Source organism: Natrix helvetica (genome assembly GCF_964273705.1).
Source record: "Natrix helvetica genome assembly, chromosome: 12".
Classification (NCBI taxonomy): domain Eukaryota; kingdom Metazoa; phylum Chordata; class Lepidosauria; order Squamata; family Natricidae; genus Natrix; species Natrix helvetica.
In genome coordinates, this window is record NC_138556.1 from 983,979 (window position 1) to 1,011,096 (window position 27,118).

At 43.3% G+C, this 27,118-nt stretch overlaps 1 protein-coding gene across 5 annotated transcripts in view; it reads left to right on the top strand.

The window, feature by feature from the left end:
* The window catches only part of UACA (uveal autoantigen with coiled-coil domains and ankyrin repeats), a 45,855-nt gene extending 30,537 nt beyond the window's left edge, over positions 1–15,318 (top strand). For 3 of the 5 annotated variants that reach the window (XM_081964911.1, XM_081964912.1, XM_081964914.1), the window contains exons 15-19: positions 6,309–6,358; positions 7,472–10,162; positions 11,126–11,272; positions 12,838–12,903; positions 13,103–15,318. In XM_081964911.1, coding sequence (XP_081821037.1) covers positions 6,309–6,358; positions 7,472–10,162; positions 11,126–11,272; positions 12,838–12,903; positions 13,103–13,174 — 3,026 coding nt within the window. In that variant the 3' untranslated portion in view covers positions 13,175–15,318. The remainder of the gene's footprint in view (positions 1–6,308; positions 6,359–7,471; positions 10,163–11,125; positions 11,273–12,837; positions 12,904–13,102) is intronic. The other 2 variants (XM_081964913.1, XM_081964915.1) reach the window with 2 other exon arrangements.
* Positions 15,319–27,118: the final 11,800 nt, after the last annotated feature.

The window sequence follows — 27,118 nt, forward strand, 5'->3', positions numbered from 1 at the left end:
GGGGACCTAATACCATACTAGACAAATGGCCAACCAGTCTCCTCTTGGAAAACCTCCAGTGAGGGAGCATCCACAATTTCTGGAGGCAAGCCATTTCACTTACTGTTCTCACTGTCAGAAAATTTCTCCTTAATTCTGGTTGGATCTTTCTTTAATGATGTTCCACCTGATCTCAAGTACTTTGGAGAATATGTTGACTCTCCTCTTCTCTGTGTTAGCTCCTCAGATATTGGAAGACTGCTATCATGTGGATAATCTTTCTCTTTGTTGGACTCGGTTTAACCTGCAGACCTCTTCTTGTCTTTATTACACTTTGTACTCTTTCTAGGGTCTCAACATCTTTTTTTATATCATGGGGACCAAACCTTTATGTAGAATGCCAAGTGTGATCTTATCAGTGCAGTATAAAGTGGCACTATCACTTCTCGTGATCTCGATACTGTTCCTCTGTTGATGTATCCTAGGATTGCATTGGCTTTCTTGGCAGTTGCAGCACATTGCTGGCTCATACTTAATAGATTGTTCCCCAGGATTTCTAGATCCCTCTCACAAATAGTGCTGTTAAGCCATGTACTACCTATTTGATACCTATGCATTTGATTTTTCTTGCCTAAGTGTAAAACCTTACATTTCTCACCACTTAATTGAATTTTGCTGTATAGGGCCCAGTCTTCAAGTCTGTCAAGATTCTTCTGGATCTCAAATCTACTTTTTTTTTTAATAAATAATTTTTATTAAATGTTTTGATCTTTAAAAACAATAGGGAAGACACAGCAAAGAAAAAAAACACAATAAGACAAAACAAAACACAGAACATACATAACAATATACAATAATTTTACAGCTTCCTCTATCGGCTTTCCTTCTTAGCTTTTATAATTGTCCTATGATTTAACAAACATAGTATTAACACTTATAATAGTATTCATTATTTATATCCATATATTTGTATTCTCTATTTTCTGTCTTGGCTTCTGTTTTCTAGCCACTTGTACATTTTATTCCATACTTTATAGAAGTCCGATTCTTCTCTTTCTTTTAGTTCTATTGTCATTTTATCCATTTCTGCGCATTCAAGTATTTTCCTGATTGTAGCTTCATCTGAGGGTGTGTTGATTTTTTTCCAGTTTTGTACGAAGGCAATCCTGGCTGCAGTGAGTATGTGTATGATTATGTATTGAGATTTTTTATCCATTTTTTGATCCAGCAGTCCTAATAAGAATGTTTCTGGTTTGAGTTCTATTTTTCGCTCAGTAATTTCTTCTAACCACTTCTGAATTTTGCACCAGTACTTCCTTGTGATGGGGCACGTCCACCACATGTGATAGAATGTGGTGGACGCACAAAACACCTGATGTATTGTTCCACCACCGCATTGGCTCCCTCTGCTGCGCCGTTCATGCTGGGATGAACCTCTGAGCTCAGTTCTTGTGTGGACCCAATAGATCTCAGGACCTCTCTCCAGAACTTGGCTGTGAACTGGACTCCGCGGTCTGAAATGATCCTCTTGGGTACTCCATGCAGGCGATAAATGTGTTTCACAAACATTTTCGCTAATTCGTTTGCGGATGGCAATCCTGAGCAAGCAATGAAGTGTGCCTGCTTAGAAAACAAATCAATAACAGTCCAAATTACATTATGCCCACTGCTGTCTGGGAGTTCCACGATGAAGTCCATTGCGACCTCTTCCCATGGCCGTTTAGGGCTCTCTGCTGCAGGTGCTGTAGGTTCTGGGCTCTTGGATCCAATCATCCACGGCTGGCCTTGTTCCTCCTCCGAGGCCTCCCCCTTGGTAGAACTCTTCGTCACCTGAAGTTGGGGGTCCTCTTCCAGAGGTCGGTTGGGCATTTCCCCCTCCGAGGCCTCCCCCTTAGTTGGACTCTTTGTCACCTTAAGTTGGGGATCCTCCTCCGGAGATTGTTTGCCCTTTTCCCCTTCCGAGGCCTCCCCCTTGGTAGGACACTTTGTCACTTTAAGTTGGAGATCCTCTTCCAGAGGCTGTTGGCCCAGATGACTTTTCTGTGCGGGTATCTGGGGCCCTCTCTTAACCACCGTGGCAATTGGTACACACGTTTGTTCTTCGGCAATTCCCTCCTCCGAGGCCTCCCCCTTGGTAGGACTCTTCGTCACCATAAGTTGGGGATCCTCTTCCAGAGGTCGTTTAGGCTTTTCCCCCTCCGAGGCCTCCCCCTTAGTTGGACTCTTTGTCACCTTAAGTTGGGGATCCTCCTCCGGAGAATGTCTGCCCTTTTCCTCTTCCGAGGCCTCCCCCTTGGTAGGACACTTCCTCACCTTAAGTTGGGGATCCTCTTCCAGAGGTTGTTGGCCCAGATGACTCTTCTGTGGTGGCATCTGGGACCCTCTCTTTACCGCCGTGGTGGTTGGTGCGCACGTTTGTGGCATTGGGGCTGGAGCCAAGCACTCTGACGCTCTGTGGCCAAGTTGACAACAATGGTGGCATTTAATTGGGCCCCACGAGGAATGGAACCTAGTTACATCTCTAAACTCAGGAACCGTTTCATCACACTGCCTTGCTCTCCAACTTGCAGCTGCCCCCTTGGTAAACCCTTCTTCCATGGTGGAGATTGCTTCTCTGTAGGAAGGGGGAGTAAGAACCTTTTGGGGCATTGCAGATGCACCTTGTTCCGCTTCCCATCTTGCAGGCCTGGCTTTGGTAATCCCTTCTTCCATGTTGGTGATTGCTACTCTGTAGGAAGGTGGGGTAAGAACCACTTGGGGCCTTGCAGGCGCACATTTTCCCGCCATCCACAATGCAGGCCTCTGTTTGGTAATCCCTTCTTCCATGGAGATTTCTTCTCTGTAGGAAGGTCTGGTAAGAACCTTTTTGGGCCTTGCAGAGGAGACTGGAACCGGTGGGGAGGTCAATCCCTCGGTTGGCCACTGCCCAGCTTTCTGCCATGGTGCCATCTGCTGAGGGAGGGCAGGTGCCCACTGGCATCCCTCCCATCCATGACCTGGGGTTAAGACCCATCCCGGGGTTGCCTGCTTCACAGGTTGCAGCTCAACCAATGATGGTTGGCTAGGGGGTTTTACGTGCCAAGGACCCTCCTGCTGGCTTGGAGGAGTTATGGGCCAAGTAGGTGCCCTCTGCTGGCTTGGAGCATTTCCCCATGCTGATGGCAAAGGAGTTGGTAAGTAGCATCTCTTCCATCCAAGTCCTGGGAGGAAAGCCCAATTTACTGCCCAATTTGCTTCATTTACTGGTTGCAGCCCCATTTGTGGTGGCTTGCAAGTGACAGATGCTGGAAAAATTCCTTCTTCCTGCCTCCTTTGAAATTCCCATTTTGAAAGGGAATCTTTCTCCCAGCTAATTGCAGGGTGACAAGCCATTTCAATTATTGCCGTCTGGAAGGAGCCCAAACCTCTGTTCTAGGTTTTTTTTTTTTTTCAAGCCTTGTTTCCAAGCTGGGGGGAAGGAGGGGGAGCATGCACTCACAATTTGCTGAAGAAATATTTCTGCGACCTTCATTCGTCTTGTCGTGTCTCCTCCTGCATTCCTCCTGATGCAATTAAACTGGAAGCAGCATTCCATTGCCTTTGAAGTTCCGCACTCAGCTTCTTATCACCAAAAGCTTCTCATTTATTCTTCGCTGATATTTACGCTGTCCCGGTCAGCGTTGGGAATGCCGAGACCCACATCACCAGCTCTTCCATCACCAGCCCTTCCCCCTTGATAGGGGGAGGGAGCTAGTGAATTATTTTAAAGTAGAGAGTTGAAATAATGTTAGGGTTCTAAATACCATGCAGAAATAAATCATTGTCCAAGGCAAAACATCCTTAATGGTGCAATTTATTCCGCAGGCATGTTAGCACGGCTATGGAAAATTTCAACTCTGAATTACATCCTGTAAGTTCATCCAGTTGAAAGTTCATGATCTCTCCCCACACCCACAAATCCATCACATGTTCCAATCATATTCTTCCATGCTGGCATGTACACCCATCTTCTTCCGGCCAGGTGTCGAGATGCGAAGACAAAAGATGACCTTGGCTTCTACAAAAGAATGTCAACAATCCATTCTACAATCCTACTCCTTTCTATTCCCCCCTCCCAACTACTACACTAATGAAACAGCATAGAAAATTATAAGAAAGTGTGGCAGGCCAAAGATCCTAAAAAGAATATAATTACAGGCCTGACACTCAGGGTGAAATTTTCCCTGACATTGGTCTAGTCCTTTTTCCTCCGTCAGTTGCTCCTTTCTGCTGTCTGATTCTCCCTCTATGTAGTGTTCATAGAATTCCCGGGCTTTCTCTACAGTGTCAATCCTTATTTTCTTATCTTGCCAAGATATTAACATGCCTTCTGATATCAACCAGCGAAACATTATTTTATATTTTATCAGTTGTGTAGAGAGGAATTGGTAGTTCCTTCTTTGCTCTCTGATTCTCTTTGGTATTTGTTTAAGGATTATGCCTTCTTTTCCTTTAGAAGATGTTCGTTCCTTATTCTTTTGTAAATTTCATCTCTGACAGCTTTTTTTGCAAATCTTATGTGTATTTCACGGGGAAACTTATATCTTCGTGCATAATTAGTATGCACTCTATAGATTTCATCAGTATTGTTCCTCAGTTGACTTTTGTCCATTTGCAGTTGGTCAGCTAGAAGATCACTCATGAGTTTTGGTAGATCCTCATCTTTTGTCTCTACTATGTTCTGAAATCTTAAATAGAAAGAGGATCGTTCTAATTCTAAATGGACTATTGCCTCCTGGAGCTCTCTGTTAACTGCTGTCAGTCTTTCTTCTGTTTCTTCCAATTTCTTCCAATTTCTTTTCAGTTTGTTCTGTCCTAGCTTCTATCATTTTTGTCTTCTGCTCATTTTTAGCTATTGTTTCCTGTATCTTTCCCATTCTGTCATCCAACTTCTTTATATCATCTTTCACTTCCCCTAGATCACCTTTCACTTCCACTAAATTGCCTTTCACTTCCCCTAGATTGCCTTTCATGTCATCATGTTTATTAGTTATTGATTCTTGTGTTTTTATCATAAATTCCTGAATCGTGTTTAATGAGGCTTGTAGGCTTTGTAAGGTTGGTACAGATCCTGGTTTTTCACTGCTCGACAAGTCTGTTGTTAATTTCTGCCCTGCTGGAGAGGCTACCATTGGCAGTGTTTTCTTTACAGCTTTGGTAGCTGTGGATGTATTTGCCATCTTTAGCTTTTGGAAAAAATTATTCCACAAATCTACTTTTAAAATGTTAGCTGTTCCTCCCCAGCTTGGTGTCATCTGCAAATTTGATGAGATCCCTTTCTATCCCCTTATTTACAGAATTTATGACGATGTTAAAGAGCGCTGGGCCCAAGACCTTGGGGTACCCCACTGCATGCTTCCCTCCATGTAGATGTAGTTCCATTTTGGACTGAGAGTGGTTGATCAGTCAACTTGAATCCATCTGGTTGTGATTCTGTCTAACAAATATTGCTCCCAAGAAATAGACTACGTTCTACTTTGTCAAATGCCTTGCTGAAGTAAACTATGTCCACGGCATTTCCTTGATCCACAAATTTAGTCACTTTGTTGAAGAAGGCAATAAGGTTTCTCTGGCATGATTTGTTTTTTAAAACCCATGTTGGCTTTTAGTAATTGCCTTGATAGTTTCTAGGATTTCACCCAGGTATCAGTGTCAAGTTGATTGGTCAGTAATTTCCTGGATACACACCTTTTCCCTTTTTGAAGATTGAAACCACATCAACACTTTTCCAGTCCTCTAATAGTTCCCCAATGCTCCAGTAGCATTGTTGGCCTATCGTTCCTCGGCCTTTGGGTTAAGATCAAGTGTAGTATCCAATGCTCCAGGAGCTCTGAAAGATATGGTTCAGTTGTTCTGAGAGCACAGCTCTTTCAAAACCCTGGGATGTAATCCATCTTGTTTCAGCTGCTAACTTTAAAGTAGCCATTAATACTTGGAGTCTCAGAGGAGATTCCACTCTGGAACTGCTAAACTATCTTGATTTTCAGATCACCTGTAGCTGAAATAAAATAATATTTCACATCTCACAATAGTCAGAGCTTACTATTGCCAGGATGTTTGTGGTAACAACTCTTCTGTATAAAGCCAGTGCTAGATTATTAATAGTGCTTTAATAAGCTTAATATAATTAGTACTGTGTTTTTCACCTCCCAAATGTATATGGAAATACTTTGTGCATCTGAAGAAATGGAATACATTTCAAAATTGTTGGTGCAACCAGTGTGTGCATTTGATTTTCTTTTCTTTTTGAAAATATAATATGTGGACATTTGTTTCAAATTAAAGAAGGAATGTGTTTTGTTTTTCCTAAGGAAAAGAAAATGTACTATTGATGGACCCAGGCTATTCTGCAGGATCCCAGGTACCTACCTGAACGTTCTTGGTTCCAAGGCAACTCCAGTTTCCTTTCCAAATGCGATCCATGTATTATTTGGCATCTAAGTCTGTTATTGGGCCAACCCCTGGAGATGCCGCATTCCTCAGCAGAGCTTGCTGTGAGGAGCCTGGGGCTTTGAGAAGTGAGAACATGCCCCCAAAATTGTCCTATCGCCCCTGCCTTTTTTTTGCTGTCAGTCCCCCCACCCCCCGCAACTGTGGCTGTCGGCAGTTGCCTTTTCTGCCCTTTTGAGGTGAGAAATTCATAAAAACTATAAATTAACCCCAAAAATAGCGCTGAAATGTTGGTTTAATGCTATTTAAAAACAAGGCCTTTTCAAAAAAAGGGGGGGGGAACATAATCTAGGCCAGGGGTGTCAAACGATTTCATTGACTACCACATCAGGACTGTGTTTGACCTCAGGGGGCTGGGGGGGAGGGGTGTGTGGCCAGGGGGCATGTCTAGGGTGGGCGTGGCCAGCTCGACATCAGTCATTGAGGCTCCGTTTTTGGCCGCAATGACTTTCTGCAGCCCTCTCTCAGCAAAAGGTTTTTACTGGTAGAGGCACCTTGGGGCCAGCCAGAGGTGGCATTTGCCGGTTTTCCAAACTACTCAAAATTTCTGCTACCGGTTCTCCAGAACCTGCTGGATTTCACCCCTGCTCCAAATCCTTCTCAAATGCTTTGCATGGCCATTGGCTACAAACATTGGCCTACTTGTGCTCTCTCTGAGCTGGGGAGTTGTTGAACTTCACACTCTTCCAGTGCTGACAATGTAAATCTGGAAATGAGAATGCTATTTTAATCTCCAAGTTAAGTAAAATTTAGAGGCAATACATTTGTTAGTGGAGGGATGTCCTTACACCTATTTACTACTTTTTATCCTAAGTTTGATTGGTGATCCAACAAGGCATCGTATTTTCCATCCTTTTAAGCAACATTAGCCTGCCTTTTAATCTGAAAAATGATGGAATGATCTTGGGAGTGTAGCATTCAAAACACCATATTTGAACTAGATGGAGGCTTTTCCTTTTACATAAAAAATGTTTTATAGAAACAATTGTATGAAACTTAACAAATGCCTTTGTTTTGTTTAAAGCAAACTCTTGCTTTGTCACCTGCTAATCTCCAGAGCCGGTCAATGGTGAGGCCTTTGGAGCTCTTGAGCCCAACGCAGTGTGGCACCTCAGAGACTGAGTCTCTCAAGCGAGAGCTCAGCAGCGTCAAGAGCTGTTATGAAGCGGCAAGAGGGGACCTGAGCAGGCTTCAGGCAGAGCTGTCCCACAAGGCTGCAGAATGCAAAGCCCTGGTCTCCGAGTGTGAAAGAATTAAGCAAGAGTCAGATCAGCAGATAAAACAACTGGAAGATGCTTTAAAAGATGTGCAGAAGAGAATGTTTGAGTCGGAAGGGAAAGTGAAGCAGATGCAGACCCACTTTCTTGCCTTGAAGGACCACCTGACAAATGAAGCTGCTGCAGGTGGCACTAAGGTGGCTGAGGAGCTGAAGGACATGAAGGCGAAGTATGAGGGAGCTTCAGCTGAAGTGGGCAAGTTGAGGAACCAGTTGAAGCAGAATGAGCTATTAGTGGAAGAATTCAGAAGAGACGAAGCAAGGCTGGTGGAGGAAAACAAAAAGTTGCAGAAAGGACTTGGTATGTTGAAGGTGGAACGTGAAAAAAGGGAGCGGACTTTTTCCGAAGCAGAGGAGCAGCTGAAGGAAACGGCAGGGAAATTGGCTAGCAAATTTGACAAGATGAAGAGTTCTCTGTCCAGTGAAATTGATGAGAAGGACTGGAAGCTAGCAGAGTTGGAGAAAGAGCGTGAAAAACTGTGCAAAGAAGTTCAGCATCTTAGGACGGAGCTTGAGAAGCAGAAAGCTCAGTTTGCTCACTATGTGAAGCCAGAGGAACATAAGCATGTCAGAAGCAGATACGAGCAAAGGGCACGGGAGCTTGAGAAGGGGCTCTTGGAACTGAAACAGAAAAACCAAGCCTTGCAGAAGGCGGCAGATAGGGCTCAGATGGACCATAGTCTCCTAAAGCAGCAGATGGAGACCCTCAGGGGTGAGGTGAAGACCCAGTATGTCCCTTTGAAGATCAATGAAGACACAAGGAAAGCGGTGGGAGAGCTGAACAAGAAGGTGACGGAAACCACTGAAAAATATCACCGGTATAAAGGAGAAACAGAGAAACTACTAGCGGAGAAGCTGTGCCTGCAGGAGAAGGTCAGTAAGCTTCAGACAGGTTACGTTCCTCCTGAAAAGCACGAGAAGGAAATAGGAATCTTAAAATCTACCTTGGCAGACTTGCAAAAGCAGCTTAGTGAACTTAGCAAAAGATATGAAAAAGAGCAGGCCAAAGTTTCTGAATTGGTAACTAAAAATGCAGCTCTCCAAGATGTTATGAAGGAGCAGTATGTCTCTGCAGAAACTCACGAAGAGACAAAAACTGCCTTGAACATCATGCTAGAAAGAACAGATGAAGAATTGTCAGACCTGAAAGGGAAGATGGAAGAGGTGAAGCAGGAATATTTGAAAGTAAATGAAGAGAACGGTGAACTGAAGCAGAGGTTGAGGGGGCTGCAAAGTCAAATGCAGGCTGAATATCTCAGTACAAAAGACCATGACAGTAAAGTCGCTGCTCTGAATAAAAATATTCAGGACCTTCAGAGGAGCAACTCTGCAGTGCTGGCAAAGTACCAAGAAAAGCAGGAAGAAGTGGCCCAATTGCACGCAGAAATTGAAGCCCAGAAGAAGGAGATTGACTTGATTCAAGAATGCATCAAGTCGAAATACGCTCCCATTGCCAGTCTGGATGAAAAGAAGCGGGACTTTGAGGCAACTGTGATGGAGCTGAAAAACCAGCTCCTGGAACAGGGGGAAGAGCTCAGGATAAAAGAGGAAGAAATCCAGAAACATGTTGAGGAAATCAGAACGTTAACAGCTGGGATCCTGACTGTCCAAACTGATCTGCAGCAAAACTATATCCTTGCAGAGAAGTATCATGAAATGGAGGGAACGTTGGCAAGCAAGGTGGATGAGCTGAACAAGGAGTTAAGGGAGCTGCAGCAAACGTTTGCTGAGATCACGGGAGAGAAGGAGAGGCTCCAGGAGGAGAGTGCCAGGCAGCATTCAGAGGTGCTCCTCCTGCAGAGCCGCTTGCAGAGTCAGTATGTTCCTCTGGAGCAGGTCGAGGCCCTGGAGAGGAAGCTCAGCTCCACCATTGAGGACCTGAAAGCAGAACTCCACAGCCAGGCAACCAGAAACCAGCAAGAGCTGCAGCAGGAACTGGTCCATCTCCAGGCCACCTCGGTGCCCCTGGCAGAACACTCCAAAATCAAAGAAAGGCTAGAGAAGGAAGTGGCAATTCTCCAGTCCGGGTGGAGAGAGAAAGAGGAAGAAAACCAAACCAGAAAAGAAGAGGTCTCCCAGCTGCAGTCTGAACTTCAGAGTACAAAGCAAGCACTAAGCAAGCTGGAGAAGAGAGAGGTGGTAGAGGTGTCTGAGCACAAGAGGATGAGAAGCAGGCTAGAAGGCCAGGTGAGCAGCATGGCTGAGAAACTGGCTGAGCTGACTAACAAGATGGAGAAGCTGCAGCGTGATTCTCTGAAGGCAAATGCAGAGGAGCCGTCCTTGAAGGATGAGAAGGAGCTGCCTCAGCCAAGAAATGTCAACATTGAGCAGGAAATCAAAGACCAGAAAGAGCGCTGTGACAAGTCTCTGAGCACCATTGTGGAGTTGCAGAAAAGGATCCAGGAGTCTGCCAAGCAGGTGGAGGCCAAAGATAACAAGGTGAGCCAGTTGAAACGGGGAAGTTGAGATGCCTGAGGAGGCGCAGAGGAGAGCCAGGCTGACTCCTTTCAGTAGCTCTGGAATGGAGTCGCATTAGAGAAGCATGGCTTCTTGCATCTAGCACACATGATTACACAAAGCTGCATTTATAAATCCCACACAATTACTTTATGGAAACCCCCAAGGACATTACATTGCCCGTAGCTGCCCTGAACTCTTGGGGACCTTTACAGGGATTTCCAGGTGAGCAAAAGCTGCACCATCAGGTTTTGGTGCCAGCATTACATTTTCCTCTGAGACATTTGGGGTCAGGTGTGGGGAATTTGAAAAAACTGCTATAATTTATGGAAGCCCTTCCTGGAGTTTTTCCGCAATGAAAACATCTAGCTTGTGAAAAGCTGAATAGGACCCTATTCTAGGTTAAAAGGATTGTCTAAACCTGCCATTGTTTTTTCACGTATTTTTAAATTACAGTAGTCATACGCCCACCGTCTCCATTTAGGCTCCTGGACGCTTCCATGTAGTCACTGGCATAGCTGCTGGCAAGCTCTGAGAGGACATTGCATTATCACAGCATTGCTATTTAATAAAAAATAACATTGGTCAGTCATCATCTTAAAACTCCCAGGAATTTGATTTTCTGACCTGAGGTCTCCCTGGAGTTGGGTGGTTTCTTCCTTCTGCAGTTGGGATTGGTGGGGTAGCTGTCAAGAGCTGCTCAGTGTGGAGATGTCTGCAGTTGTTTCCTACTTCCTGCCTTTTGATTTTATGCAAGGATTCCATGTAAAAACAGGGTCAGCCCTCTTTTGTGGGCAAAGCTGAATTTCTGTCCTCTTCTAGATGAACATGCCCAAATCCCAGGGATTTGGTTGTATTTTTTCTCCTTTTTGTGGGCCGGGGGTGATGGGAGGGCAGGGCTTTCTTGTTCTTTTCATTGGAATTTTATCAATATCTCTCTTGAAGATAACAGAGCTTCTCAATGATGTGGAACGGCTCAAACAGGCTCTTAATGGCCTCTCACAGCTTACCCACAACATTCCTGCAAAGAGACAAAATCCACAGATGGAAGTGCTCCAGAACCAGGTGAAGACTCTGCAGCAGCAGCTGGCTGTAAGTAGGGATCTGGGACATGAGGACCCATTGCAGCGTGTTAGGAGCGTCAGGCTTAGATATGGTGGGGAAATAATCTCTCAGTCCTTGCGTGACTTGCAACTGCACATCTGCAGAAGAAACCTGAATGCTGTTTGTGAGTGCATGGCCCCTCCTTTCCATTAACACTTGTTTCCTATAAAAGACAATATATATTGCTGTGCTGCCTCTCTCACTCACACACACAAGTGTGGTTGTAGAGAGTTTATTAATGTTCCCCAGCAATTCCCTTCACCCAGCCTCAGAATTGTCCCAAATAAATTGAGCCACAAGCAGGCCAAGTCACAAAGCAATGGCCAATAATCCCTAAAACAGTGGAAAGTTACTCCAATGAATAAGTCCACCAAACAAGCCTAACTCTACCAGGCCAACAGAATCTCCAAGGCACAAAGTCAAGCAGGAAGCACAAGGAACTCACAGCCATAAATGAAATACATTGTTTGCAGCAACACTTCCCTCTGCTTTTATCCCTCTGTGATAATCCCTCTTGATGGGTTCCGGTGCAACCCATCAAGACAGGCAAGAGTCTGAGTAATGTGGCAGATCTCCATTGCTCTTGTCTTTTCTCTGTCTTGTGTGCTCTTGGTTCTGCTATGAATGGTAGCTCTTCCTCACTGACTTGCAAGCTGTCCCCAGCCGAAGCCTCCTGTAAATTTCTTTTGGCTGGCTGTTCAGAGTCATTAATTAACCCAGTTCCTGACATGGCAGGAATAACCTCACCCTCCCTTGAGCTGGCCTGTGAAGAAGAATCGGAGTCGTCATTCAAGGGAGACATCACAATAGCTTTGGTGGAGCTTTGGGTCCTCTCTGACCTTGGTTGTTCCTTGCAGATGTTTCATGACCTGACTAGATCCCATCAGTGCACTGCTAGTTTGCAAGCAAACAGCCAAGCTCAGAGAGCCCCCAGGGATCCTTCACTGGCTGTCTTCTTTGTCTGTCTATCAAATTTATTTGCCACCGATCTTATAGTCAACAACTTTGGCTTACAGCATAAAAAAATTAAAAGCATTAAAATCAACAATCATAGAACACAGTGGATAAAATCATTAACAAATAAAATCATTAAGGTCCTATGGGAAAAAGCAGGGCTGGACACATGGGGTGGGGAGGTGGGATTAAGTTCCAATTCATCAACCACCTCCAGTATGAAGCTCCTCCATTGGATCCCCAGGCATAGCCAGATTTGAAGGCGCTTAGAAAATGTCAGGAGGGAAGGGGGAAGATGTTCCAGAGGGCAGAAGGTTATTCTCCTGGAGCCCGTCAGCTTTTAAAATATTTTCCTTTTAAATATGTTTTTTTTTCCTGGTGTACGCCAATATTTTACTCTGCAAGAAAACAAGCGAGCTCAGAGAGCACCAAGAAGTGCTCCTCACTGACAAGCAGTGGATCAAAACCTCAGAAGGAATTTCTAGGTGTCTCAGAAGCATCAATCCCTTGTGTAACTTCTCACCTCTCCTCCACGAGAGTGAAGCCAATCAGTTGGATCATTGCAGGTAGAAAATTAATGGAAGATTCCTTTACTTTAGGATGCTGACAGGCAGCACCAAGAAGTCATCTCAATATACCGGACTCACCTTCTTAGTGCTGTTCAGGTGCGTGACCTTGCAGGGATTTTGGGGAGGGGGTCGCTTGGCCTGGGTGACTTCTTCCAGGACAATGGCTCTCATGCTTGAGCATGACTCCTGCCTCCTTTAAGGAGACTTAGCCAAGCAAGCCAACTTTAGAACAAGAGTGGAGTGTCTTAAATGTTTAGTAGTTTACTTTTTTAAAGGCCTCCTTTTACTTTTACAGGGTCATATGGATGAAGATGTGCAGGCAGCTTTGCTCCAGATCATCCGCATGCGACAGGGACTGATTTGCTAGGGGAACAGAAGCTCTGGCTGGCTCCTCAGGCTGCAGGCAACTTGGCCAACTTCTTAACCTCCCTTAATGCTTAGGAATTGGTAAACCCTGCCCCCCAGCTGCCTGTAACAGAAATATGAATTTTTTTTACACAAAGCCATTGTTAAACAAAAATGAAAAGATCACTCGTGATTTGAAAAATTAGAAGTTTTTATTTATAGGTAGTCAAAATGATGACCAAAGCGAAGTTCTCCTGAATGTCGGATTGACAGCCCTAAAAGAATGCTGATCCTGCCCTGCCCAGACATCTCCCCTCCCCCTCCTGTCAGGGGGCTCAGAGAGGTGGGCCTGCATCTTCTGGGGTGGGGTGGGGGCTGGACCAGACTGAAGGTGTCGTCCTGGGACTGGCCCTGGGTTCCACAGCGGCTTGGCTGGCCAAGCTGCCTCTTTGAAGACCAGCTAAAAGTAGTCATGCCTTTTTATTGCTGTTTTCATGAGAGAAAAATACATCAGATAATATTTTGCTTTTTACAATAGTTTTTCACAGAGTGTTGATTACTGATTTATTTGTAGTTTTCAAGACAGCAGGACTGGGATAGATAAAAATGAAAAGCTGTTATGAAACTTTGAAGTACAGTAGCCTAAAATTTGTGTTCGATCATTCAGTACTTTTTTAAAAAGGAAGAAATAAACTGTTTACAGATAAGCTAATTAACAACTAAAGTAGTTGGGAAAATTTAAAGAAGGTTTTTTTTAAAAAATGCAGAAACAAAAGAATACCTGTGCCTCTTGTAGTGGGCTTGGCTGTACTGCTGGACCCCCCTTTGCACCCAGGAGTTGGAGGCGGGTCAAGGGCCGAAGACCAGTTTGTCCCTTCCAGATCTGTGGCTTGCTGAGTTGGGGGGGGGGGCATCTCTCTCCCTAGAGCGGCAAGTCTTTTCAGTTACCCAGGGAACTTAATTGTGTCCTTACATATATTTGATGAACTGGTGGCTCAGCTGTCAGCTGTGGCTCCATCCAACTTGGATTGGGGAACTCTGCTGAAAGGGGCACCCAGAAAGACCCCTTCCTCTGGGGAAACATTGCTCCTGCTGTGAGGTCTGTGCCTTAGCTTGTGCTAGTTGGATTCAAACAATGGACCCCAATTGCTCAAATTCTTTGATTTTATGCTAAGGTGATTAATAGCATCTTACAATACAGTATTTTGTATATTATGTATGATAATCCACTATAAAGGATATTATTTATGCAGGAAAAGCCTTTTGGTGAGAAAATTAACTTGGCATAGATGTTATGTGTTTTAGGAATAAATATAAATGACTGGAAAGTTCGGTGTTGCTTTTTAAGTAACTTTGGAATAATTCCAAAAGCAGATATATGGTGTTCTGGGTTTCTGGAAAAAAAACCACCTTTTTACATGGAAATATTAAAAGCAGATTGCTTCAAAAATTCCAGTTACTTATGTTAAGCATCTGAAGTTGAGCATGATCTTGAAAAATTGCAAAGCCACATTGTGCCTGTTGGAGGTATTTGTGTGCTAAGACAAATTGCCCTGATGGACTTCTGAAGATGGCTCCTTGATTGGCAAGAGTCACTCTTGCCACGAGCATCTCAGTTGGAGATTGGCTGTGGTGCTGCTTCAACAAACTGACAGCTGATTCTGCCATACACAATGCTGATCAAACACAAAGGCCTGGGTTTCCAGAGTTGCAAATAACTGGGCATTCCTGCCCTTTGCCTGCTTGCAAAGAGGACATTCCAAGCTCAGGGTATTAGAGTGGGTTGGACTGCAAGGGACTGCGGGATCTATTGCCATTTTTCTGAGGTGGCAGGAATTGTCACCTCAGAAAATTTGATTGTAAACAGAGGAAAGGAAATGGGGAAGGTTAACCTGTGCATAGATTGGGTGGGCTTAAAATGTCTTTGGGGAAGGTTGACTCTGAGAACTTCAGAGAATGCCTCTTCTTTTGCTCTTCTGGAAGACTTTGATTAACCAATTCACCAAGTGCTCTTGTTCTCAGCAACTTGAATAACTGACAATAATTGTCTGGTTTTGATGTACGAATACTTAAAAGTATTATCATTCTCTTTTTTCTGGGAGGCATTTATGTATTTGTAATCTCCCTTTTACACTACATATCAATAAACATTTATTTTCTGTGTCACTTCTCCTGTGCTGTATTGAAATGACATGCTGCCGTTTTGGGTGGGTGAGCTGGGATATAGCAAAAAATCCTGGAGCACCGAGGAACTACCAGAGGACTGAAAAAGAGCTGATGTGGTTCCCATCTTCAAAAAAGGAAAGGAAAAAAAACCAGACTCAGGAAACTACAGACCAATTACCCTCCCATCAATACCTGGGAAGATACTGGAAAAGATAATAAAAAAAACACAGATTTGTGAACATCTAGAAATGAGTAAAGTAACAACTAGAAGTCAGCATGGATTTGTTAAAAACATCATGCCAAACCAATCTTATTTCATTCTTTGACATAGTGACTAACTTAGTAGACCAGCAAAATGCTGTGCACATAACATACTTAGACTTTAGCAAGGCATTCAACAAAGTAGACTACAACCTCCTACTTGGTAAGCTAGAAAAAAGTGGAACAGATAGCATCACCACAGATGGATTTGTAACTGGCTGTCCAACTAGTAGTCCTTAATGGAACTACGTCTACATAGAGGGAAGTAAGCAGTGGGATACCACAAGGTTCTGTCCTAGGCCCAGGACTCTTCAATATCTTCATAAACGACTTAGATGGGGGAATAGAAGGGAAACTCACCAAATTTGTGGATGATATTAAGCTGGCAGGAATAGTCAACACCCTAGACTCCAGATCCAGATGGATCTGGGCTGACTTGAACACGGGGTTCTTCTATCTAACAACATGAAATTCAATGTAGATAAAAGTAAATTCTTACACTTAGGCAAGAAAAACCAAAAGGACACATATAGACTGGGTGAAACTAGGTTTAATAGCGGTAACTATGAGAGGGTATCACGGAGTCTTAGTGGATAACCAATTAAATATGAGCCAACTGCAGTGGCAGCCAAAAAAGCCAATGCAATCCTAAATTGCATTAACAGAGGAATACAATCAAGATCAAGTGAGGTACTAATCACACACTATAAAGCCTTAGTAAGACCACACCTAGAATATTGCATTCAGTTTTGGTCACCACACTATAAAAAAAAAGATGTTGAGACTAGAAAGAATGCAGAGAAGAGGAACACATATGATCAGGGGACTGGAGGCTAAAACATCCGATGAACGGTTGCAGGAACTGGGCATGGCTAGTCCAGTGAAGAGAAGGACCAGGGGAGACATGAGAACAGTCTTCCAATATTTGAGGGGCTGCCACAGAGAGGGGTGGGGAGTGTCAAGCTATTCTCCAAAGCACCTGAAGGCTGGGCAAGTAATAATGAATGGAAAACTATCAAGGAGAGATTCAACTTAAAATAAGGAAAATGTTCTGATCGTGAGAACAACCTATAGAACAAAAGTTGCCTTCAGAAGTTGTGGGAGCTTCATCACTAGAAGCTTTCAAGAAGAGACTGGACTGCCATCTGTCAGAAATAATGTAGGGTTTCCTGTGTAGATGGGGTGGGGGTGGGGGTTGGACTAGATGACCTTCCAATTCTGTTATTCTGTTAAAATGGTGACTGCTTTATATTTTTGGCTTATAAATAATAACTTCAAATACCACAATACAGTAACCAGAACGCAAAGTAAGCAGAAAAGCACTTATGTCTATAAAATCCGTTATATTCTGAGTTATTCTTTGAGACTGAGTTTGGTTGCACTGTGCCTGCAAGGCAAACCTCAGGAGTCTTCTGGCTTTCCCTACAAGGAAATTAACTTGGCAATTGATTTTGAGCTTGTTGAAATGGCCAGAAGTGCCTGGAAGAGAGAGGAGCCCACCCAGGTTTTCCTCCCATTCCTGGATCTAGGAGGCTGGGTTACTCAGTCGAAGGATGTTGATGAAAACTAGGCCCATGGGCAGCACAACTGCATTTATTCATTCAACGGAGTGGCAGGCGTGTGGTCCTACCAATGTTTGTCCTCCTGAGTTTCAGGTGCATCCATGGCCATGACTCCAAGACCTGGCAGAGGGGTGAAGATGTAAGAGCTGAAGGTGGTGGGTGTGGCTATTGGTTCTTTGCTTAGTCCATATGCAGATTATTGCCTTCTGTGACACTGCAAGAATAGGAATCTAATTAGGATGTACCAGGAATTCTTGACTTATGATCAGTTGCTTAACAAAGTTGAAAGTTACGACAAACTTCCCCAGTGCTATTTGTGATCTACTGTCAGGACCTGCCTCTCCTCCTTTCCCAAGAAAGTACAGACTCTTGGAAACGTGGCATTTCAAAAGGAATCTTTTATTGAGAAGAAGTGATAGCAGGATAGGCGAAACAGACTCTAAATTCCTTCCCAAACTATACAGTTAGAAATAGGGCTTTAGAATCCTTCTCTCCAGTCCGAATGAGGGTTCAGCCAATCCACAGGTAGAAAGGTGTTTTTGTAACGGCCGTCTTGAGAAACAGATAAGGATCCTGTTCCCAGGATCTTCTTCCGCTTTCAGCAAACGGAAACAATCCACATGGTCCTCCCTCCTTATTACGTTTCAAAGAAAGTGAGAATACTGTAGGGCGCTTAGCCGCCAGAAAAAGGTTATAAAAACACCCCATGCTGCCCTCTCCCTCCATTTGAATGGCAGTATCATGTTACAGATCTGACATGCCACCCTCTTTAGAAAAAAGGTAGATCCACCTGTAAGAGATAAAGAAAGAACCATTATAGTATTTTAGCAAGGTTTGTGTGGGCATTGGGTGTGGAATTTCTTTAAGAGTGTGGGAGCGATGATGTGTTTTTTGTCCACCCACTCATTTTGGGAAGGGGGTAGGTGTTTCCACGCTACTAATTATTGGAGTTTCCCTCAATGGATTCTATAATCAAGGATGTCTTTGATTTCAAAATGTTGCTCACCCTCAACCATTATGGGTGTGGGTGGTGCAGGGGTTTGAGGTCTAAGTGAGGATGTGACTTCTCTTTTTAGAATTTAGAATTTAAGCTAATGTGAAAGACTGGGTATACTTGTCTTGTTTGTGTTTTGGGTAGAGCTAATTCTACTGTCACTAGTGATTGGAAATGATCCCACAAATTTTGGCCCTAATTTCTTTGAAGGTTGTAGTGTTTGCAAGAATTTTGTGGATAAGTACACTCTATCATCCATTTGGAAAGGTTTTGGTTGTGTTCTCTTCTTGTCTGCTTGGTGTTTAAATGTTTCTATAGCATCATTTAGTGCTAATTTGACTACAGGCCAAGTGTTTTGTAGGGTTTCCATCCATACCTTCAGGGAGGGGGTGGTGGGCATTTCCGTTGGTAGTTCTGGCATAGGGGTAAAATCTTGGCCTGTGGCTACTTTAAAAGGGGTGTAGCCTATGCTAGAGTATACAGAGTTGTTGAACGCCACCTCTGCAAAAGGTAGTAGTTCAGTCCAGTTATCTCGTTGATAATTAATAAAACACCTTAAATATTGCTCTAACACTCCATTCATTTTTTACAGCCTCCATTGGTCATTGGATGATGGGAGGAGCTTTAGCCTTGGGTGGTGACAAGTAGTGTTAGGAGTGCCCTCCAAAATTTTGATGTGAATTGGACCCCGCTATCAGAAATGATTCTCTGTGGAGATCCATGTAAACAATAAATATGTATCAGGAATAATTTTGCTAAGGCTTTGGCTGTTGGGAACTTTTGACAAAGAATAAAATGAGCTTGTTTAGAAAATAGGTCCGTTATGACCCAAATAACAGTCTTCCCTGCACTCTCTGGCAATTCTACTATAAAATCCATAGAGGTCTCTCTCCAGGGTCACTGGGGAAGCACGGCGCATCCCTGAGCGAACCGGCGGTAGTCTCTGCCAGAACCCACCGCTGGGCTGAAGGCTAAGACCTTAGGAATGCTTGCAGGAAGGGGGTACGGCTAGCCTAGAGAAAAGGATTGGGGGAGGCTTTTATCACTGGAGGCTTTTAAGACGACACTGGACAGCCATTTGTCTGGAATGGTAGAGGGTCTCACATGGCTGTTGCAGCATCCCCAAGGCCCCCTGGTCAAGATCCAGACACTTGGCAACTGAACTCATATTTATGACAGTTTGCAGTGTTCCGTGGACCTGTTATCCCCTTTTGCGACCTTTTGACAAGTAAAGTCAATGGGGAAAGCCAACTTCATTTAATAGTCATGTTACTACCTTAGCAACAGCGATTCACTTAATAAATGTGGAGAAAAAAAGTCATAAAATGGGGCAAAACTCACTTAAAAATGATATGTTGTTTAACAACATAGATTTTGGGCTCAATTGTCGTAAGTATTCTGTATCTGTATTCTGACAAAAAATGTCCATTGGGAAAAATGGATTTACTTAATGACTGTGGCCTTTGATTAATGAACATCATTAAAAATGGTCATAACTGAATCCGGTCATGTGATGCCTCATCTTACAACCACAACAACTTCAAAATACAATTCAGAGTTCAATTAAGGGTCTGAGTTGAGGTCTACCTGTAGTGTGGTTTCAGAAAGCAATTGGGCTTTTGACCTTGCAGGAAGCTTCCTCTCTGCATGGCTGGTCCAAGTTCTGGAATTAAAAAACTAATTACATCAGCAGAGTATATTTTATGGGATTGTCTGCTGCCCTGCTCATAAATTTCTGGGCAGCTTACATGAAACATAAAAACCGTGACATACGCCAATAATGGCATAAAAGCAATTATTAAAATAACAAAAATTAATAAACTTATCTAGGAACACAGCAATAGTAACCTACTTCTAAATGATTTAAAAGTCAGCAAAATAATTGTTCTCATCTTGTTAATCTGGAGTCAGCCAAATTTAGAGGCAGGGCCAGATGGAGAAGATGCATGGAAGTTCTACGTTGCCAGATGCACGGTTGCTGTCCTGGGAGGGAACTTAACACTGACCTTCAAGAGGCCAGCATCACTTCCCATCCTTGAGGCACTCCCACCCAATTGTACCCACTCAGTTGTGTCCACCCAGCTATCCACCCTGATCTGGGTTGTGAGTCTTCCCATTCCACTTAACTCTTGCTCCTGGAAGCTGGAATTAGCAAAGGAGAAGTTCCAGACCACAAATGGTGGCACTCGTGTCTCCATTTCTACCACACTGGGTATCTGGCAACACCTTCCCAGTGGATATGAAGGACTATGTTTGAAATGTTTTGCAAAGTAGCCCTTAGGAGTGTCCCCTGCCACCTTTAACAAGGTCCCTGGATGGTGTTCCCATGAAGCAGTAGCTTTATAACTCGGGGCTTTGTGGATTTAAAGCCACCATTGATCAGCAGGTGCGGCTGATGGTGCAGGAGCCTCTGTCTGGCTTTAGCCAGTTGAGGTTCTTTCCAAAATGATTTCGAGTAAAACTGTGAGACAGAAATGCTGGAAGGAGATTGTGGGAAAATGATAAGTGATAGGCATCTGGATCAGATCAGCATCTGGAATTTAAGGTGGTGAAAGTGCTAAGCAAAAGTTGTCAGAATTGGGATAGACTACACATAACGCCCATCTCAGTGGCTAGCCAAGAACTTTACAGACGACATAGGCAGTAGAAGCTCTACATAGGCAAAACATTTAGGTATTTACTGAACAATGAAAAAACAAAAAGGAATACGTTATTGAGATTCACATGAATAAGCAAGGGGTGTACATGGAGGTTTTAGTTTTCCAATGTCTTCATTAACGTATTATATTGTTTTGAAAGCCTAAAAATCATAATTGAACTCTGGCTGAAGCTGGTAGTCCTTAGCTTACATCCATTTGTTCAGAATTATGGTGACAGTGAAGAAATGGACTTACAACTGGTCCTCAAAGCATTCCCCAGGCCCCATGCTTGCCATCCAGATGCTCAGCTGCTTGGCTCATGACTACAATGTTGCAGTGAAACAATCACGTAACTGCCATTTACTGCCTTTCCTGCTGGCTTCCCCAATGTCAACCTTGACCCTGCAAGGGAAGTTGCAACTTGCCCCCAGTGAGTCCCTCTCACTGCTTTTTCTCCCAAGGAGCCAGCTACTGAGCAGATTCATGGGCTCTGTACTTTCTAGTGTTCCCTGATCACCTGCATTACCTCCCGCAGCCCCTACCACCCCTGACCCTGCACTCCCCCATGGGCCTTACCTGAAAACATTTTCCAAAAGAACTGCAATCAATTCTTTATTTTCCACATAAGAAAAATTCAAAACAACATTTTACCTTCAAATTTTACCTTGCATCTAATCCCAATCTTTTTGGCAAGGCAACAGTCCTTTGCTTTTTATTTTGTCTTGTTATTCTAGAATTTTAATCTGGAATTCTTATAGAACTGAACCTCTAGATCACAAGGGTAATATATCACTATTACTTTGTTTCCCATATTCCAGTCATGTTATTCCCAATACAATAGTCAGGTGCAAATGAAGCAATAACAGACACAAAGATGAACAATTCTGCAGTCTGAATATATTGCGGTATAGCTGATATTTGTAATATAAGCTTGTGCTGGCAGCTTTTTAGATTTTATTTTTCAGTAGATTTACTTTTGCAACATGATCAGAGAGACGTTGCTAATTGCTTGTTACCTTCCCAGCAATCTGAAATGTGTTATGTCTCTTACTGAAATATCAGATAAATATCTAGAATTCTCAATATTCCATTGATTTGAGGTGGTTTCTGCAAAGGCATCATCATCATCATCCTACATAGTTTGTCACTCAAAGTCAACACTCCATCTCTAAAAGAAAAACCAAAACCTGGTTGGGGAGGCTACCAAGAGAAGCCAGATGTTCTGGAGAAGAGGGAGATTTTATCCTTCAATTTACAAGGCGTTTGACCTCCCCCCAAAGTCCATGTGTCCCCAAGCCGGCAGGGAAGTTTCCAAGTCTGGTCTTTGAACAATTTTCCACTTGTTAATTTGGAGGGCACTTTGTAAAGTGTAAAAGCAGTTCAAGAGTGGAATTCACGGCTGAGTCAATGGCTCTGCAAGGAAACTTAAAGATGTTTTTTAAAATAAAGGGAAGGGAAGCTTTGCCGTACTCTGGTTAGGAAAGCAGAGGGGAGTTTGTCTGGTTTAGGGTCCAATGAGAGACGGAAGCATTGAGTGAGTTGCTTGGGCTGAAAGTAGTTGATTAACCAGTCTATCAGTGGCAAAATTGTATAAATTGCAGAGCAGAGCAGCCCAGCAGCCCAGGCAAAATGATTGCCCAGGCTGCAAAATGACAACTCTTGAAATGGGAGCTGAGATGCCCCTGGAGCATTGCTGAAGGCCGTCCACATTGAGGGGTTTGAGACAGCACAGATCAGAAAACCCTGGTGAAAAATCCAGAGGTGCAGGAGGCATCTGCAGTGGATGGGGAGGGGGGGTCACTCTTTCCTGCACTTGGGGCCACTGAGGGAGGGCCCAAGAGTCTCACTGCCAGGAAATTTATTCTTAATTATAGGTTGGAATTCTCTCTGTTAAGCTTCCACTCATTACTTCTTGTCCTGCCCTCAGGTGCTTTGGAGACTAAGTTCACCACCTCTTCTTTGTGACAGCTTGCTTACTACTTCAAGCATATCTGTACACATATGTGTGTCCTTCCATGCAGGTCTGAGGTCTGTTAAACACTTCACTATAAGGAGACATGCACTGAGTTGAGGAGCAGATGCCATAAAGATAGATGTCAGGGCAGCCTCCATCAGTAACCAAGAAAGAAACCACTCAATTCCATTTTTCAGAATTAAGAGTACTTTTACTGGTTATGAGTAGAAATCAGCTAGCAAAGCAAGATCTGAGGCAAAAGCGCGCATAATCATAGATATCAATATGTGACCCAACTCCCTCCCCTTAGTAACCCCAACCCCCAATCCAATCTGCACACCCTACAGGTGTCATGTGGGCTGCAGCTTCAAAACCCATCATCAGGTTGGTATGCCGGATGGTTGGCCTTGGCGGCAATTCCACTATCTGCAGCATGCGCAGTAGACGGCAAGAAAACCACTCCCTTCTTTCACTCCTGTGCTTAAGCTTCCTCTCCCAAATACCATACTATCTCCCCCCCTCCCCGTTTCAATGGCAGCCAAAAGCAAGCAGCAAAGCAGGGGCTGACAATAGAGTTCAGTATGTAGCCCCACCACCCATTTTAAATGGGCTAGAAAACTATCTATTACTTCAATTGGCAGCAGATTTTCATTCAAAAAAACAACCTCCTTTAGCTGGAAAAGCCCAGCCTGCTCCACTTGGAGTCTCTACAGGAAAGACAGTTCATCAGTGTCTAGTAGTAGGTGGCTTATATGTTTTGGGAACCCCTTGGATGTTTGGCACCATTAAATGCAGTTTCTCTGTCAACTCACAAAGCTTTCCTGACCTGCTCCTGAGTTGCCATAGGCAGGGGGATGAGAAATAGTGCCTCGCAGCTGCACGGAAGAATTCACACCTCAGTCAAAACAAAACACATCATAACGGCCGAAGTCAAGGCCATCTCCATGGAGACCCGCAATGGGCAGAGGGAGTGACTTCTATGACCTGTGAAATTGCTTCGTTGGGGAATATGATTGGGGAATGTGACACACCTTGGGGGGAGGGGGCAATAGTCAGGAGCCAGCAGCCCAATCAGAACCCAAGTGCAGCTTTGACCAATTTGTTGTGATCCACACAAACTAAGGCTTTATAATTAAAAAAATTATATTTATTTAGCTTTGTACAGTTCTTTTAATTGCATTTTAACCTCCTCCAAACTGTACATATTTAATTTTTTATTGTATTTTTGTGATATTCTCTATGGACTGTACACCGCCCCGAGTCCCTTCTGGGAGAGGGGGCGGTCTAGAAGCACAAATAAATTGAAATTGAATTGAATTGAAGCAGAAGTAGATGTTTTTGTGGAGCTCCATGGAGCTTTCTCCATGATCCAGCGTATGTTGGAAATTTACTCTCTAGTTCCTCTGCCTCTTCAAAATCCTCCCTGTACTTCTGGTAGTTCTTGATCTACATACTGCTGGAGCCTAACTTGTAGGATTTTAAGCATAACTTTACTAGCATGTGAAATGAGTGCAACGGTGCGATAGGTTGAACATTCTTTGGCATTGCCCTTCTTTTGATTTGGAACGTAAACTGACCTTTTCCAATCCTGTGGCCACTGTTGAGTTTTCCAAATTTGCTGGCAAAATGAGTGTAGCACTTTTACTGCATCGTCTTTTAAGATTTTGAATAGCTCAGTTGGAATACTGTTGCCTTCACTAGCTGTGTTGTTGCTCAGATTTTCACATCCTAGGATGTCTGGCTCAAGGTCAGTGACCACCTTATCGTGGTTATCAGGGACGTTAAGCTCATTCTTGCGTAGTTCTTCTATGAGACAAAACTTAGGAAGAGCTCATTGCTGCTGAGGTGAACTGGGGGGATTCCAATCCTTCATAGGGTTTAACTCCATTTCATTTGAACTTTCCTGTGGCTGGTGATTGGAGCTGCTGGCTGGAAGGGGGGAAGCAGAGAGACAAAGAGGAGTAGGTAGAATCATATGTCCATACACTAAAATAGTAATAATACATTCTGGATTAGTGCGTTTGAAATCGTGATTTTATTTATCTCAAAATGACCAGTTTAGTTCAATGTAATAGCTGTCTTGCACCTGTCTTTCGCAGTACTCTTTTCAAATTTGGATATTGTCCCCTTTGTAAACAAATTACTAGTCTACATAGACAGATTACCTATCTAGAATCTCTAATCTGTGCTCCCCAAGCAGAAATTAGGTGTCCAAATCGACCATTCCACTCTATGGAGATGCCACGCTATCAGCCCCCCCTACCGCAAAGATCCTGCAGGAGAAGAGCAGTCTGAACAACCGTGGGATCTGGCAGGGTGAGAGCTGTGAACCATAAACACAAAGCTTTTGCTGTGACCCAGCATAACAGATATAGCGCCCTTGCTGACCTTAATGGGGACGCTAAAGAGACAGGTCAAGGTAGTTGTGATAATGATGACTCAAATAAGCAGTGGATCATGGTCCAAAATGAAGAACTTACTTCAGAAAGGCTAAATGGGGAACCAGGTATCACACATCAGTCGCACAAGAAGAGCAAGGTATGCAAAAAGAGAAGTCACCTTCTGGTTGGCGATTCAATCATAAGGGATGTAAATTTAGGAAAGGATATGGAGGTTTTAAAAGAGGTCAGGTGTCTGCCAGGTGCTACTGCCAGCAGAGGCAAGAGGCGTATTCTTAAGATAGTCAAGAATGCAAGTAAGGACTGTGATGTTGATGCTATTATACATCTTGGCACAAATGATCTGTCCCAAAAAGATGTACTTTCTGTGAAGAATGATTTCCAGAGCTGTGGATATGAACTTAGTAGTATAGGTTGTAGGCTTATCTTTTCAGAGGTTTTACCAGTACATAAGGAACAAAAAAGGAAGGGCCAGTGTTTAGCAGAGTTTAATGTGTGGCTAAAGGAGTGGTGTAAAAGGGAAGGCTTTGGTTTTATTAGTCATGATGTCTGCAGCTGGTCCAATGAAAAACTATACAAAAGAGATGGTTTGCACCCATCCAAGAAAGGGACTGAGTTACTTGGCATTAAATTCACAGACTTTCTGGATAAACATTTAAACTGAACAGCGGGACAGAGAATTAATTGATATAGAACATTTTTGTCCCCAGCAATCTAAAATTCATAGGGTTATCAGTGCATGTAACATAGATGTGTGTGTGGGTAAGATTATCACTCCTGCTGTCAAGCAAAACCAAGCATTTAATAGTGATTGCCATACCATGTGCATGAATCACACAAGTGGCAAGAAAATAGGGGCAGTCAGGCATAACACAGGTTATGTAGACAGTAAACACAAGGTCAATCAAAATGGACTCAAATGTCTATACACCAATGCACAGAGTATGAGGAATAAACAGGGCGAATTAGAAATTCAAGTAAAAGAGGGCAGATACGACATTATTGCCATTACAGAAACTTGGTGGGATGAAACTGACAAATGGAACATACAGCTAGAAGGATTTAAATTATTTAAAAGAAATAGACCAAATAAAAGAGGAGGAGGAGTTGCACTATATATAAGAAATAATTACCTCTCTACAGAAATAGAGCACAACAATGATGAGAACTATCTTGAATGCATTTGGGTCAATATTAAAGGTTGAGGGGGGAATGACATTGCCATAGGTCTATACCAGTGGTTCCCAAACTTTTTCAGTCCACCGCCCCCTTGGTGCTACAAACTGATCCTCAGTGCCCCCCACCCAGTGGTGGAATTCAAATTATTTTACGACCGGTTCTGTGGGCGTGGCTTGATGGGCGTGGCTGGGGGAGTCATGTGACTGGGTGATTTGCATGAAGGAATAAAGATAGTAACAGTAAAATTCAAAACTGTAACAATTAATTGCACATTTATTCAAAATCCAATTTAAAAACCTTTGTAGTTAGTTAATTCAACAAAATTGTTGAACATGATCCAGTGATACCAGGTTTTCAAAGTCTGATAGTCATTTATCAAGAACCGTAGTAATTAGTAACTTAGTAAACTTAGTAAAATTTAGTAACTACTTCACTGTTCAGTAAATTCTTAATGTGATGGATGGGCTTGATGAAGTGATACCAGTTTCCCAATGTCTGGTTCTAAGTCACTTAGCAGGAGTCTTAAATCACCACATTCAGTAATCTGGAGTCATTTTCTTTGCTTGGAGACCACACTGAAGCCATGTTCCACCAAATATGATGTTGGAAATGCAACAAGGAGCTTCTACTGTCCATAGTGCAGGATAGCGATCAGAAATTTCTTTCTGTAACTAAAACTCTTGGTACAATTTCTTGAACTTTGGCTTCAGCTCAATGTCACCAACATTTGCTTGAATTATTTGATGAGATTATTGCCTGGTACCTAGGGATTCCCAATATGGAAAGTGAGAATGGGAACATTTTAACAGATC